Below are 16,514 nucleotides of genomic sequence, written 5' to 3'. Positions count from 1 at the left end.
AACAGAAGAGTCACTGTCTTTGTGTTAATGAAAATTATTTCAACAAGCGAAAATTGTTTGCCTCCCTCCAACACACAAAACGATGTCCTTTTCCACTCGTGCAATTAGTCATTTAGAGTCACAGTTGTGATGGAGTAGCCTTTTTCTGTGTTTTACATGGTCTGAAACCCCCTGTGGTGATGTCTGTAATCAGGCCGGTAGCTCATTAGATTGCCTGCATCATTAAGAGCTGCTACATCAAACGAGCCCTCTTTGGGTTTGCGTGCATCAGACTTATCTTGCTTGTGTTGCCAATGTGCATCCACAGCCTCTGCAGAGATAACCTGAATTGCCAGTGGATCTTTGAAGCAACCTTTTTAACTTTGAAATGCACGATGGATTCATCTTAGCACTGAGAGTCATGTGTGACCTTTTCATCTTTTTCTTTTCCAACAAATCTCACCAAATTACTGCAGATTTTATGTGGCTTCCCCTGCGATTTAACATTTGAATAACACAGTGGAGCATTTTAAAATGCATTTAGTAGCATACTAAATGTATCTGTGTGCATGTGTCTTTGCTACAAAGCTGTCTCTGGCCGCACCACGTTGTCTGAACTTGTCATTGCAACCAGCGTTGCTCGTCAGTACGTGCGCCCCTCCTTTTGTAGAAATCGGAGGGCTTCCTTTCTGATTTTTCTTCCTCCTGAAGAAACTTTCTATGAAAATTTAAATGAGCCTGGACTCAACATGTATGACTTTCCAAAGTCTGTGTTTCCAGTTCAATACTTCATTCATACAGTTCATCATTTTTGTTTCTTTTGTACACGTTTTGGAGTAACGCATTAGTCAAAACCAGCCGACAGGAATGGCAGTTGGTTATAACTGGCGTAATAAATGCGTGCATAAAGAACTGTGTTGCTGTGGGACAAACCTGAGCCCAGCTCAATAAGACCAGTCTAGAAGGGCTGAAGTATTTTCCTTATTCACAATTTCTCCCTGGAAAGTTGGTTCTGAATTAACCGACTTCTTGGCTGCTCTTCTATTTTCTGCAAGTATAAAAAAACACACCTCATGCCAAAGCCCAGCTGCTGAGGTGGATAGCCACAGTAGGATGCACAGACCTCGTATGTCTGTGCTCTCTATGCACTGAGGAGGCTGTGCAATTTTAAAATGTTTCCTGCTCAAAGCTTCCCCCGTGGAAGAGTGAAACATTGCTTTGTCACCACTGTAGGAAGAGGAGAGGAGCCGAGGAGAGGCATGCTCCTCCGTTCTCTCCCATTATCCCATAGCCATAGAATATGAAACAGCAGATGCAGTCATGTGTTAGGAAATAATGATGAAGGCACCGCGGTGGTACAGAGGACGGTGTATAATTACTCAGGCCTTGCAGCAAATTTTGACCCCCGAGGATTTGCGGCATGCCCATTCATGCAGATATGGCAGCCCTGGGGCAGCTATAACTTGTGTTGTGATGTAGGCACGCCATCTTAATGATTGTCGAGTTTGTAGAGAGGGGTTGTGGAAAGTGTCTCATATGTTCTCAACGGGGATGTAACTGAGCGCATTGCATTGATATTTAAACCAATGAGGCGTAACTGCTTTACGGGCTTTGTCTGTTTCTCAGTCACTCCGCAGCTCAGAGCAGTTGTACACAGACTTTAAGCAATAACATTTTTTTTCCAGGGGACGTATTTCTGTGTTGGCTTCATAATTGTCTGCAGGTGCATATTTTAACATTCAGTTTTATTGTTTTATTTCTGGCCGTTGCAGTGTCTAGATGGAGCCTTTTCCCCCCGGTTGCCCCTTTCTAGCAGCAGGTAGATGTTTGGATGATGTAGTTGGCTGTGGCGAGCCCTCCCTCACTGCAGGATTTTCAGCCCAAAGCCTCACAGTGGTGGATTTACTCTGGCTTTTTAAGGATCTACAAAAAGTGTTTGGCTTTTTAAGTATTACAGGCTTTGAGTTGGATTCCATCACATCCACAGTAAGGATTTTAAGAGCCACTTTCAGTACATAATCAGGAGTTTGTGCACATTTTTGTCTTCCTCATTAGAGTTAAACTTTAGAGTTAAACCCGTGAGGATGTATTTCCAAAACATGAAGCAGTCAGACACGAGCTCTTTTTAGAGCACCTTCCGTAGAGATATCAGCCTGTGATGATGATTAGGCGTGCAGTTATTGCTGTTGTTTGTCATCAGTGTTTGCATTTGTGATATCCAATTGATTAGCCACCCGTTATGATGACAGCGCTCTCTGTGCCAGTAATTTCTCCCCATCTCTGGAATTCACTGCTGCCTGCTGCTTCAGCCTGGCTCTCTCCCAGTGCCTCCCCTATTTTTGGTCGATGGTAACAGTAGGTTTTGATAAAAGAGAAGCCTCCGTCCCAGTGGGCTCCTCGGCTAAATGCGGAATTGGTATGCCTTTCATCCATTTCCTTTGATTTACACGCTGCTGTTTGAAATTCAGGGACTTTGTACTTTTGGGAGCATCACATTTCTTATCTCCCTCCTTACCTATTAAACGGATTCAAAGTACAAATCTTTCCTTGCTTTTGAATTGCTTGTCTTAAAGACACTTAACATGATTTTTGAATCCTTCGTTTTGTAGGTGGGTTTATAGCATCAGCAACATTTAAGAAAGAATTGAGGGTTTGACCTAAAGCTCTGGGTTGAAAATGGTTTTTAACTGAACCCTGAACGTAATTACAGAAATTAATTACTGAAAAGGGAGATTTTACCTTCTTAACACTGAGGCTATACACATAATTTCACCAAATCAAATACAAGCCCCTTGTTATTGCTCAATGAATCAGTAGTAAAGATATTTTACTCCTCACATATGTAGCCCCTTTCCCAGGGTACCACCTAATAAGAGTGGGAGGTGGGTCTTTTTGTTGGAGAGCAGGAAGGTGGCATACAGAGAGTGCCCAGTACCTCCAGTTACACGAAGTAGACACAGTTGAGGTGGTCATAGTCATTTCATGCCTCTCGGTCTCAAAGAAATTATTCAGCACTCGTGGGAGCCTCAGCTGTCGCTCATGTTAGAGGAAGAAATTGGTACTCTCCCCTCTGGGCTGTTATCTTTGTTACCAAATATTGCTTTTTGGCAGTTTTCTCTTGCTCATGTAGTCGTGAGCACGTAAAGACTGAACGCTGCCCACCGGCAACATCCTGTGTTTTGCAGAATAAAACTTCAGCGTAATGTTTGCACCCAGTTATCTTTAACATCCGACGGACTTATTGTGTCGTCATGTGGATTGAGAACCATGTGAGGTTTCTTCCAGTGCATCAGAATAATTGTAGCCTGACATGGTTGAGTTAAGACAAGTTCAGACTGCAAGATTTTCAGTGTGTTGGAATCCTTGCATTTCTCTTGTAAAGTGCGTTCACATTAAGGGGTGACAGAGGCGACACAACACAAGATCATTCTCCAAACTTCATGTAGACCAGTCTCTCCCATCATTAATGTTACACTACACATGATACAATGGCTCCTGGTGAGTCTGTTTTGCTAACCTGATTGTAGAAGACAACTGGCAGTTTGTCTCTCTGTCTTTCATGATATTGCGTGATTCAAACATCAAAGTCGTATGTGTGTTCCTGCCAGCTTTTAACCAAATTCTACTCAATTTCCTGAGCAGACCATAGCTTCTTCACCACATTCTTTATTTTGTTCGCTCTATTGTGTCTCTGTACTCAATCTCCTGCGCTCTCTTTGGGCTGGAGCTTCTCTCTCTTGCACTCTGCACATCTTCCCTTAAAGAAAGGCAGTTGATATTCAGTTATCTCTGCAGGCCTCGGGAGCATTCACACGTGACTGTGAATGAAATTTGGGAAAGAAGTTTTATACTGTTAATCCCCAGTTCTTGACGTAGCGTTTCCTGTGAGGTGACAGCTGAGCCTATGCAGTGCAGACACACACTGTGCTGTTCTTCATGCATCGTCTTTGGCATATTTATGTTTGCTATATTTTTCTGAGAGCATGTGGGTTGAGTTTGTTTGCCTGTTTTGCACATTCAACATTACATCCCTACCTTTTCAGTGTATGTACACTCACTGGTGATTGGAGATGTCGTAGGATTCCCTGCTGTTAGTACTTTACATATTTGCGCTCTTAATCTCCGGTACTGAAAATCATGTCTCTAATTTCCCATCTGGCGTTCATGCAGCTTGCAGTGACTGTTTGAGAAACATCTGCTGCAATTGAAGTCCACTCATCAGTTGTCAATTCAACATATTCATCAGACAGGATTTTTTTTCAGAGCGGTCATATGTCCTTATGCGTGCCACATGGCTCAAAACTGTTCTTTTTTTGGACCAAGATCATTGATTTATCCTGGAACACTCAGCTCCTTTTCAAATTTAATGGGCTGTTGATGATTAGATGCATCGTTTTTTCAGTTAGCAGTGGGTAAACAGCTGTCCATGTCGCATCTGGAGCTGGGAAAAAGCGTTGAAACGTGGATATTTACATTCATGTGTAAATCCAGTGCTTACATCCCCAAAGTTTTGTCACATTTCTTGTCCTCTGCGTCCACTTAGAGATGCTTTGAGAAGATGGGAGGCTAAGCTGGGGGGAATTTCATAGCGAGGAGCTTAACTAGATTGCTGTCTGACAGATTAAGATTCATGGTTCAGGCATGCAGAATATGAACCACGATGGGAGCCTCTTTGAGACTTATTTTGGTGCCATCAGTCAAACCTTTTGTTTTGTGTTCCGCCCCCATCTTGCTGAGGAATGCTCTCTGCTCAGTAATTGCTGTGGTATTAAACTGTTATGCTCCAGATTTCTCATCTTTATTCTGTAGGAGCTGATCGATACTCACCTGGTCCCAGTAGGTTAATTGCGGGCTACAGGCCACCCCTGTACAGCGTTATTGAACTCAGGAAGCACAGTGGCTTAATGTCTTGTCACTGATGATATCCTTCCTCATCAGCACACAGTTTTGCAAGTTGCTGATAATTTTGAGCGTCTCTGTAGACTTTGTCATGAAAAACCGCTTCATGGTGCTTTTAAAGTTGAGCTTTTGTGCTCAGAAATGTTCCCTCTGAATTCTCTTCTTCCCACTGAATTACCAAGAAATAAAACTTCTAATGAAATGCAGTGTGTAAGCTCAGCTGTAGGAATGTTTTTTTGGGAGAAGCAGACATATTTTCAGGCAAAATCTGAGCATGAAAACTGTTATCTATCCATTTTTGAACATGATTTCATGCCAGTTCAGCAGCAAGATGCTGAAATATTCCACCCAATGAGTGAAAACACTTCCTTTGGGATGGCACACAGCCTTCATTCTGCTGCTGTTTTCACTGACAGTGCTCGGAACTTGTCCGTCCACACGAGTTAAAGCACAGTAGACGGTGTGTTACTTCAGCCAAGTGTGCACACCATGCAGTAAAACAAGGTAATTCACATCTTCTCAGGCATCATTCCCACGTAAGATGCACAATGACTGAATTGGCCTCATTGGACTCAGTTGACCAGACACATTTTCTCATCATCGCTTCACAGCAGGCGTCTGGATCACATTGAGACATCGCTTTGTTCGGTTCCTCCGTCTCTTTGTAGCTGCTCAGATCAGACTGCAGGAAGCTGTGGAGTGTGAAATGATTCTGTGTACCACATGCACCTCTGAAAATGTATTTAAGTGAGTTCCATCGTCCTCTAACCTCCACGAGCGCCTGCAGATTAAATCTTTTTGTTCCGTCTTTGCATGCGTTTGTCTTAAGTTTTGACAATTACTTCTGAACACCCACAATTTGTACGGATGGTGCTGTGAGGTTGTCTCGTCACTTCAGCTGAGCTGTCTTTTTTTTTCTTTCTTTTTTTATCGGAACACGGTGTTGCTTACAGTCAAATACAAGCAAATGAATATTAACAGGTATTTTAAAAAAGGCTCAAAAGTTTGTGAAAGCTAAAGACAAATGATTTGTTTTTATAAGTTGTTTGATTTGGGTACACATTGTCAGATAACTGCTTCATCTTATTTAAAGTTGCTAACTATACACGGGAACAGACTGCACCCGAAAGGAGTAAGAGTTTGGTGTGTGTGTGCGAGTCTGGGTGGAGAAAATCCGTTGCATGCTTTGATCTGCCCATTTTGGGTCTGTAAGTGCTCTCTGGACTCTGGACCCTTTGGTTACCATTGATTTTTGTACCCCCCCTCAAATGTAATGGAAACATAATTTAGTCTCCCCTGTGCTGCTGCATTCTCAGCGTTTCCAGGTAGTTTGCTGACTCACCGGAAACCTTAAACATGCAACATCTGTCGGAAGCATTTTGAGTCTAATAATGGGTCTGCAGGGGAGGCCGAAATTACAACAAAAATGAATTGAATACAGGTTAATTTCTTTTAATTCATGGTTCAGACTGAACGTTTTCATAAAAGAACACCGTCCGACGGCATGTGTGCAGTCCAATGACTTCAGTAGAGATCCTCTGAAAAAGCATTGTGCTTACCTGTCAGCTGAGGCAACATGTCGACAGTTTCCCTTTAACTGAGGCCAACGCATGTTGCAACACATTTTGTGTTGTTTATTTGAACTGTTTTACAGATAAGCGCTTTGGTAATGGTATTTTCTTCATGCTATCATTTTAGCAACTGCTCCCTTCCTATGCATCTCGACGCTGAAGCCTCCCGTCTGACTTGGCTAAGAAAGCAGCTTAATTTAAAACTGATTGTTCTATTAGACCAACGACGCATTAAAAGTCCGTCTTTGGGACGTCATCCTGACAGGTATTGCTGAGCTGTTTGTGCATAGGTGTGATTTAGAGCTTTGTACGCATGGAAAAAATAATTAGCATGTCAATAGAAGGCACTTTGCGCTCTATAAAGCTGGTGTCAGATTTACTTAAAGCACCTCAGCTAACCTCAGAGCACAAAAAGCAGCACTTCCCAAGACTGAACGGATCTTAAACCACAGGTGCTTTTACACATTAGTTGTTACAGGAAGACGCACAACATTGATGCACGCAGACAAAAACACACCGAGACAAAGGAAAGCCTTCTAGATCGCTCTGATCCCAGCAGCCTTTACAGACAAAGATGATGTATGCAGAGTTACCAGAGCAAATACGCTCTTTTTAAAGCAGTTTTGTGTCTAATGAGTTGACCTGGAAGCATAAAAAGTATTCAAGTTATGTCCCTTCACACGCCGATATGAATATGTCTTAATTTAGTTCTACAGCTCAGATTAATTGGCTCCAGCAGACGTTCGTTTGGCTCCTCTCACGTGGAGATGATGTTCCATCCTGCAGAAGCACAAGAAATGGGAACAGTCTGGTAATCCGAAATGCTTGTAATCTTAATCTGTCGTGAAGGATGAACGTTTGATCAGAAGTCTTTTGGGAGGAGTTGGATCTCAAAGTACAGCCTCTTTTCCAGTATGGTAAGGATTAAAGGGCTCCTTTGGAACCTCCTCATTTCAAAGAATGAGCTTTGCACTCAAGATTCCTTTGGAAGAGTTTCAGAAACACTTGTGTTAATTTACTGATGACTTTGTTATACTTTGAGTAAACAGCCTTACATCATCTGAGGCATGGAGAATATAACACGGAATGTAGATTGGCCAAGGCATGATCACAGAATTCGTTTACCCTGCCGAGTCACTGATCAAACAGGAACACACACTTTCTTGTGTCTTTAAGTAAATTTGCTCTTTAAATGCATTATTTTGACCCTTTCCTTTCTTTATGGTAATCTCATTCTATCTAAATCTTTAACCTTAAACACAAACCGTCGGCTGTCCCTCACACACACGTGTGCACCACCCTCGATCGATGCTGCACCACAGTTCTATACCAGAACAGCCCTTTCTGTGGAGTGATGCCATGCTAAACTCTCACCACTGTTAAAGCTTTGGCAGCTGTCCAGTCAAACAGTTACTGTGACCCTTTAAACCCATATTAAGGCACTGGTGTTGGGGTCATTGGTCAGTGTGTGTAGTGTGACTAATGCAAACTCCTTCCACACCTCCTTCTCTACTTTAATCCAGTAGACTCTCGCCATGCCTGGTCTTTTACAGGGATTTGTCTTTTGTCTTTGGTTAGAATCACTGCATGTTTGCTCGAATCACCGTGAGATTGTTGACGTTTGACTTGTTTAACATGGAGAAAATTTGCTCTTCTGTGGCCGTATTCTCAGCAGCTGTTGGCTTGGCTCAGAAATTTCCGGTTTCATCTCCACAGTGCGAGCACTCTGACCGCTGTCGACTACGGGTATAACACCATCTGCTCCTAAGTGCTCCACACAGTCCCACTTAAGAAAAAATCCCCTTTAAGACTGCAGCCTTCAAGAAAAGTAAAACGCAATACTCAAACCTTCCCACCTGACAGGTGTCCCATTGTCTGCATCTCGTGTTATTTATGCTCATTTATTATTTATGCTATGTGGTCGTCGATAGGTTGTTCACTCGGCCTGCATTGAAGTGGCTAATTAGTACAACGGTTGATGACAACCCTGGAGCAAAGGTTTATCCAGATCCTGATGTGTACCAGTGGGTGGTGGGGGGCAATGATGCATCTGATTACGTAGTTGATATTGAATGAGGCATAACTAACTCGTAAACAGCAATGAAACCCACTTAGTCATGCAGCTGATGATGGCCCTGTCTCAACAGGAGAATGGTAATCAGTGAAAAAGACCTTGATTGAAATGGATTGTGCCTGCAGGGGACCAGGAGAGGATCTAGGTATAGGCGACTCCTGATTTTTATTTTATTTTATTTTTTGTTTTATATTTTTGCTTTCAAATATGATCTGAGGAGTTGATATTGTCTTTTTATTTCCTTTCCTTCTCTTCCGTCCTCCTCATAGATATCAATCAGATGCGTGTTGTTGTACTGGGTGTGTGACGCTCATCGTGAAGCCCAGTTGCTGATGCTGTGCTCTGAGAAGCTGCAGCTGCATTGGTAGTCATTGTGGGCTTTGTGGCTCGGAACCATATAGGCAGCTATGCATTAAATTGCTAATGTGACTGGCAGAGCAACACTATCTGTCCCATCAAAGTGACAAGGGCAGAGATGAAGCACTCTGTTCAGCTGCCCATGAGATCATTGGAAAATGGGTTTTGTAGATTTGACTTAGCAGTATGCAAAGTTGTCTTTTTAGAATACTTTCTTTGAATTCTTTGTTTCTGCCTGGCTGGGCTTGAGTGTGAGCCTGACGTGCCTGATCAGTTCTATCTTCATACGGAGCCTCTCTGTGGGGGAACTAACACCTTACTGACTCTGTTTTTCACTTCTTCACATTGTGGTTCTTTGCATGCCTCGTTGTGTCAGGAAATGCTCAAACTCAAACAACTACAGTGTCGCCTGGACAACAGTCTGATCTCTTTTGAGGTGTTTTGTTGGGTACGGGTTAGGTATGTAGTCAAATGATAGTCAGTGGGTCTACATGATGAGATTAACTGGATTATAGCTATAGTTGGGTTATGCTCCTTATCTGAGCAAGGGTAATTATCCTTGGATATATGGCGGTGAATGAAGGAATCATTGGCACAAAGCTTGCCGTACCCCAGTACGATGAAGCTGCGTCCCTCTACATTTAATTTGTGATGAACATGGTTACGGCACAAACGCGATGCACAACGGCGCGTTCTTTGTTCTTTCCGACGGTGGCGACAACAACGGTAATATCGTCTGCTTCGACTTCCAGGTGATGATCGCAGGAAAAAATGTCGAGCATGCGCAGAACGCTCGATCCGATCCACTGACGTCTCCAGGCTCGTTCAGTGTACATTTGGATCGAGTTATCTCGGGGTCTTAATTCGATCACGAGAAACCCGATCCGATCGTTTTTTTGTCAGATTACGGTAAGGTGTCTTCATGAACTGAATAACTCAGTCTATTGTAATTTAGCCGATTGGCTAATTACACAGATTGTTTTTAAAGCACAGGTGAAGCTGCTAAAGACTCTTTTCTCTTTGCTACTCAACAACTTAGCATTTATTTTTATTTGATATTTTTGAACCTGGTGTGTTGCATTCAATGTCCATACGCTCAGAAAAACTGTGAGAGCTAGTGTCTCATCAGTTATTTTTCATACTTTTACTTGAGCCTGTAGAAATTCAGTGTCTCAGCTCCGCCTTAAACGGACATGGATTGGATATAATCCTTATTGTTGCTTAAAAACCAAATGAGAAACAGAAACCGTAAAAAGTAGAAAGAAGTACTTGTTAATGGCAGCATGAAAGATGTCCCAATCAAGATTGTTTTGGTCCTGACTTTGTTACGGATGTCAGTCATTTAAAACTGAGCATCTGCTGAGTCTCAATCTGATGCTTAAATTTTCCGACAGTTGCAAACTACACGTTATGTTTACATTAATGTTGCTGAAACTTTTTTTTAAACAAAGAAACCTATAGATATGTCCACAAGCAGTAAAGTCGTCACAGAGAGGACAATAATTCCAGTTATATTAAATCCCTATCAAATAAACTGGAACATCTAAACCTAACGGAAAATGTTCCACGATGACATTGAATGCAGCATGTGTGAAACGCCGCCGCTGTATGCGGTGGACTCTCTAATCTACCACTGATTTAATGATATGGGTGAGTGTTAGCCCGATTCTTTCATTGGAAGCCCAAGAACAAGCTGGAGAAATCGTTTATTAGTGATCATAAGTAAAGTATATTGCAGCGCTGGACTCGGAGTGACAGAGCTCTCGCAGGAAATCCGTCAGGCCGAGCCCCGATATCCAGAAACATTTCATATTTATATTCAGCTTTATCTCACAGAAGTTGTACTCACACTTGTCAGAGTATAATTGGCCAGTTTTTAGTGGCATGAGCAGGCCAACCACTATCCTCGTTGTGTTCTTTGGATGTGATAAACAGTGTGTGTGTGTGTGTGTGTGTGTGAGAGTGCTGTTTTAGGCGTGGATCTAATGTACCAGACCTATCTACTCCAATAGTGAGCTACGCTTGTTTTATTCTCGCACAGACATACATGCTCTGTCTTTTTGTGAACGTCTTAATGATATTTAGCCTCAGTAACGTGGCTCTGTTTTGATATGCTAACGAGCAACTGAGCTAATGAGCTTAATTGAATGTAATGCATTCAACATGGGAGTGAATGCAGATTGTATCTCGTCCCACTTAAAACCAGCTTGATTTTTATTTAGTTTCATGAGATTTGGGGGGAGGGGCATGCAGCACTTTTTGGTACAGTCGAATTATTATTATCAGCTGAACATTTTGAAGTGAATTTTCCCTGAGCTGCAGGCGGAGTGTGTGTGTTCTTTTTTCTGTGCGACCCCAGCGCCAGCTGCACGGTTTGTTTGTCCTGCTCTGCTCTGCTCTGAGCCCAGATTCAGACCCTCAGGTCTCTGGTTGTGATTGCTGGAGGAGCCCAAAGGAGAAACAGTCTTTGTCAGCTTTTTAATAGCTTTTGAAGATCAGCTGAAGTGGCACAAGTCTTGGGAGGATGTAGAGAGTGTTGCACATGCAGTTTCTGATCAATTTGCTCCCATTAAGTCTTTTTTTTTTTTCTGTAAAATGAATGGTCCTAAAGAGCATTGCAAAAATCACTCGATTTGTTCCCAATCTGTGGAATATACAAATGGTCCTGTAAATATCTTAGAGATTTATTAATGTTCAATAAAAAAAAAAAACTTTTTAATGTACCTTTTGTGTAAAATGGTACTATATACTAAAGATATTGAACTTGCACTGATTACTTTCATTATTTGTGATGTTTGCAAGTTAAATGAAGCAAAGGCATCTGTATAATGTAATGAAAAGTGTTGCTAGCGCACAAGACTTTGGCGTGTATGCGATGTGAAGATGTGCATGTGTTCAAACTTGCATCATAAGCACATAAGGACTCGTACGTGCTTATTTGGTTTTCAACTGAAAGACAAACGCTCAAATAGAGCTTGTTGAAACCAACCTATAAGTAAATAAGAGTTTGTAAGCGTTCGGGTAAGGCTACGATCAGGAAATCAGGATCTCACCAGTCGGGCTTGACTGATGTTCTTGCTTCTCGTGATGTAAGTGTTTAACAGATTATTAGTCACACGGATGAGCTTATCGTGTCCTCTCTGGTATGCGTCTCACAGGTAATTGTCCCTTAGCAAACTGCTCCGGCTTGCTTTAAGGTCTCAACACATGGATTACCTTACATGAAGCATTTGAGCCTCTGATCGTACCATAATGCATCTACATTAATTAGCTGTAAGAATCTGCCTCTGGGAGTTTCCTGAATTGAACACTTGCAACAGTCTTTGTGACAGTATCGGCTCCTTCCTTCTGCTGTTTGATGGAGCTCCAGCCCCCTCAGCTTATCTCAGATACAGTTTGAATTGAGGCCTCTTTACATTGATATTAAATAGGTTTATTCTTAGGCCTTTATTTTGGTTATTTCTGTCTTTGAACGTCAAATCTTCGTCACTTCTGCAGATGCCAGTGGTTCCCATTGAAATCTTGCCTTTTCATCCTGCCTCCTTTTTTTTTCACCAGTGCATGTCCTTAGAGCTTTTGGCATCTCCACAAAGGCTCACATTGCGAACGGCTGCTTTATCTTCCCTGTTCCAACAATGCAAAGCCCCTCAGCTCGACTATTTTAATGCCCTCCGATATCTGCAAATAAAGTGATCTATTATTGCTTTAAGTGTGTGAGTGAGACATTTATATTGCGTGTGGTCATTGTATTGGCTTATACTAACGGCTCTTCTTCTTTTATCGTCTTGTCTCAGGTTCAACTACAGATCAACACACCATCTCGCCTCCAATGGCTTCTATGAGTTCCTCAATTGGTTTGATGAAAGAGCCTGGTACCCCCTGGGCAGGATTGTTGGTGGCACAGTAAGTTTCTCCTTGAATTAAAGCAGTCACGCTGCTCAAGTATTGTTTGCTCACATATTTGATTGCTTTTAACATCCAGAGCCACATTAAGGAGTTACAGATTGAAATGTTGAATATTTAACACCCATCACGGTGTTTTGTAAGTAACGCCCCAAATATAAGAGAACCGTTAACGGACATGAATAATGACCACTGTTAAACAGCAGGTGGGAAAAAGGGGAACAGAGGGTGCCGTCGACCCATCTCTGTTCATTAAGCTCAGTTTCTACTACAAAGTTTACGGTGCTGAAGAGGATACGGAACATTTTCACCGTTGTCTGATCTATAAGTCGTTTGCTTTGTCCCTAAAACAACTGTCCGTAGATGATCAGAAGAAATGACATGAAGAGACTTTTTCAAGTTTAAGATGACGCCCTGTACTTTCCCCAATATGTCAAACAAAATTTTTGATAAGTCAGCAAAGTCTTTTACATTTGAAAAGCACAGTTCCTGTTTTTTTTTTTTTTTTTTTTTAGATACAGTCAAACCTCGGTTTTCGTACGATTCTGTTTTTTTTGTCGACATTTTTCCCCAGTTTTGGTACATCCGCTGGGTTTTTGTACAGTTGAAAATGGTCCGCACCAAACTCTTCCATCTGCCCACATTACTCAGCCACTCCGAAGGGGATTCCCCCTCCTCCTCCCCCTCGCCTCCTCTCTGTCTCCCACACGCCAACAAGAGTCTTTAAAAAAGGTAAAAGTGGTGTTAAATGTTCATATTGTTAATATTTTTGGGTGTCTGGATCGGATCAATTGGATTTCCATTATTGCTTCAGCTTTAGTACATTCGGTTTTTGTCAGACTTTTTCGAACGGATTAATCACAAAAAGCGAGATTCCACTGTAGTTACTAAATGGGTCAGATGGGGTCTGCTGGTTTCACCCCTGCTGTACCATATCACCCAGAGTGTTTTAATTTTTTATGACCGGAGTGCAACGGTTAGTTTCCAGCTTGGATTGCAGCCCTGCATTGTGCTGAATATGTTCCTCAGTTTGCTCAGAAGGACGGTGACTCCAGCATTAACCAGCTTGCTCTGCGCCATACTGTAAAACGCAACGAATCACATTCATCAACTAAAGTTGCAGCCATTGATAGATTGCCCTTTTCAGCTTGGGAGCAAGTTGTTGGCTTGTGTGACGGAGAGGAACTGGTGAGAGAATACATTCCAACTGCTTGTTACTGTGGGTCCTCAGAACCTCAGTCCATCACATCAATAAGCTCTTTTGTGATTGTATTGTCGCACTGGGAAAAATAAAATATTTGTTTATTGATTCTACATTAACGTGAATCTGCACATGCTGTTTCTAATGTTCAATAAAGGTCTGGGCGCTCATATGAGGTGCATTTGTGCTGCTCTCGATGCAGAGGAGAGGTTTCCCTTTCGGAGTCTGTGTGCTTTCTCACACACTGCAGAGACGCAGCTGCTAATGACAACGGCAGACAGAATTAAACATTCAGACGTGTGGTTACACTTCCCCAGAGTTGATGCTGACATTGCTCAATGCATGAAGTCTTTAGTATGTTCGAGCAAAAACACCAGCCAGCAGTCAAAGTATAAAGTTGGAGTGCTTCATTTACGAGATAAGAAAGTCATCCTTGTATTTTCTCTCTGTGTCCCTGGTCTGTTATGAACGCTAACAGCCAGGAACCAGCACGGAGTTAATGCAATTATACAAACATGAGTTGTTGATTTAGAAGTAGCCCTTTGGCCAGTTGGTTGTTTAGCTGTTGGTTTGTGTTAATTTTCAACTTAAAAGTTAGCATCAGGATTGTAGTTTCAGGGCACTCTGAACAGATTCAGCGCAGTGGCTGCATTCAAACTTAAAGATAACAAACTCCTGCTTTATTCTCCTAAGAACCATAACAGTACTGTTTACAAGCCGACACAATTTCCTGAGGTCTTAATGAAATGTCTGTGACATGTTTTGGTCAAAATAACACAGACAGACGTAGCCTCAACTCCTTTCTCTTCAATTTACAAACGCTTTAGGCCCCGGTGTCGCTACATTCGACCCATCTCTGTCCAATAAAGCATACAGTACACAGTCTGAGAGCACAGACCACAACAAAACTGAAAGCACTGGCCTGCCAACTTTGCTCTCAGAAACTTATATTTCCCTTGACTGTAGTTTGACTGGGCAGCTGGTTTTAGGCACTGGGAGTCATGTGTTGAGCTATCCAAGTTATTAAAGCACACACACCAAGGAACATAATGGCCACTAGCTGGTTCATAACACTGCAGGTTATTCCTCCACCACACATCAGCCCCATAAAGGAAATGAAATGCAGAAAAATGAAATGGAAAAAGGGAAATTGTAATGTTGATCTAGTTTTTCCAATTAGTCATCATCAGCAGTCATCGTGTGTGGTTATCGCTGCTGACCAGAATGGCCTCTGGACTTCAACGTTGCTCCATTCGTCTGTGTTCTGAGATCTTAGCAGCTGATCTTAACAGCGGTTGCTTCTATGGGCAATATTTGGCAAGGTTTTTTGTGCTAACGTTGCGAAATGGAAAATTGGAATCGCTGAGTTCCGATTGGTACAAATTTAAAAAAAAAAAAAAAAAAAAAAAAAAAAAAAAAACGCCAATTAGAAATCAGGTTCTTGTTGGGATATAGAACGGGACAAAGTGCTGGTTGGAGCATAATTGGCTAATTTAAATTTAAATGAACCATATAGTGATGGTATTTGATGTTAATCACAAGGCAAAAACCAAGAGAGAGTTTCAACACTTTGGAAGTGGGAATTTGAAGTTACGTGGGAATAATGTGAAAATGGACTGGGTAACCTTGTAAAAGGGTTAAAAGTTTTCCCTATAAATCTGAACGTTTAACGGAATCAGACATTTTTTGATCAAAAATAAAAAAAACAGGTTTGTTTTTGGGTTAGCTATATCAGTAAGAGTTGCAAGCACTGGGAACCCAGAGTTGGAACCCATTCATCAACATTCATCCATCAAAAGCAGTTATTGTAAGTTACAGGTAATTGCGTATGTGAAGCCTAGCTAATAATGGATGTGCTGGTTCCGTTGCAGTACATAAATACTCATTGTTCCCGCTTTGTTCCCAGGGGGCGGAAGCCGAAACTCATGATTAGACTGGTAATCAGAACTGGAAGGTGCACGGTCTTCGGTTTATTTCTATGACATTTGCGAGATTCCTTGGCTGCACAGTGCATTGTTTTCTGCATACAAATAAGCACGCCCAGCTTTAATCTTCACCCTGCACACTTGTAGTGGCATTTCTGTAATGTATGAGTGAAAAAACTGGCGACTGCAGAGTGAAACACACATGATTGATTTGCAACAAATTACATTGTTCTGTGCTGATCCCTCCTCTGTTGGAATTTAGTGCAGCTTTTAAAGTAATTTCATTTTCCACTTGAACATTATTTTTGAATATTTCTGTGTCCTCAACCTCAAGCTAAACCAATGCGCCGGTATAGATGATACGAGGACTCGCGCTGATTTAGAGCTGCGGTTCGGAGCTAGACACAAACCTCGGGGTGACAATAAAACTGTATCCACAAACCTGCAGAAGAACCGATTAAAAGGTTAAAGGTCTGAGTGAAATCTAGCCTGCGTGGTTTCAGATGTCTGTCTCTTTTTGAGCTGAGAGATGGTCTGAAACGCATTCAGTGGGGATGATTTGTGACACTAAAGTATGTCTTGCTCTGTCCTCCAGCAGCTACACT

The 16,514-nt window shown here is 42.0% G+C and overlaps 3 protein-coding genes across 3 annotated transcripts in view; 2 read left to right on the top strand and 1 right to left on the bottom strand.

The window, feature by feature from the left end:
• exosc7 (exosome component 7) overlaps positions 1-16,514 on the top strand; it is a 188,571-nt gene that overhangs the window by 3,435 nt on the left and 168,622 nt on the right. The window lies entirely within an intron of this gene.
• The window catches only part of LOC140274859 (palmitoyltransferase ZDHHC3-like), a 350,244-nt gene that overhangs the window by 169,984 nt on the left and 163,746 nt on the right, over positions 1-16,514 (bottom strand). The gene's annotated exons all lie outside the window — the stretch shown is intronic.
• The window catches only part of LOC140274854 (dolichyl-diphosphooligosaccharide--protein glycosyltransferase subunit STT3B), a 70,215-nt gene that overhangs the window by 15,935 nt on the left and 37,766 nt on the right, over positions 1-16,514 (top strand). The window contains exon 2 of the mRNA XM_072370231.1: positions 12,675-12,783. Coding sequence (XP_072226332.1) covers positions 12,675-12,783 — 109 coding nt within the window. The remainder of the gene's footprint in view (positions 1-12,674; positions 12,784-16,514) is intronic.

The sequence above is a fragment of the Leuresthes tenuis genome, unplaced genomic scaffold (assembly GCF_036924035.1).
Source record: "Leuresthes tenuis unplaced genomic scaffold, fLeuTen1.0.hap1 SCAF_18, whole genome shotgun sequence".
Taxonomy (NCBI): domain Eukaryota; kingdom Metazoa; phylum Chordata; class Actinopteri; order Atheriniformes; family Atherinopsidae; genus Leuresthes; species Leuresthes tenuis.
The sequence above is the reverse complement of the archived record's forward strand: the minus strand, read 5'-3'. Positions and strand labels throughout refer to the sequence as shown.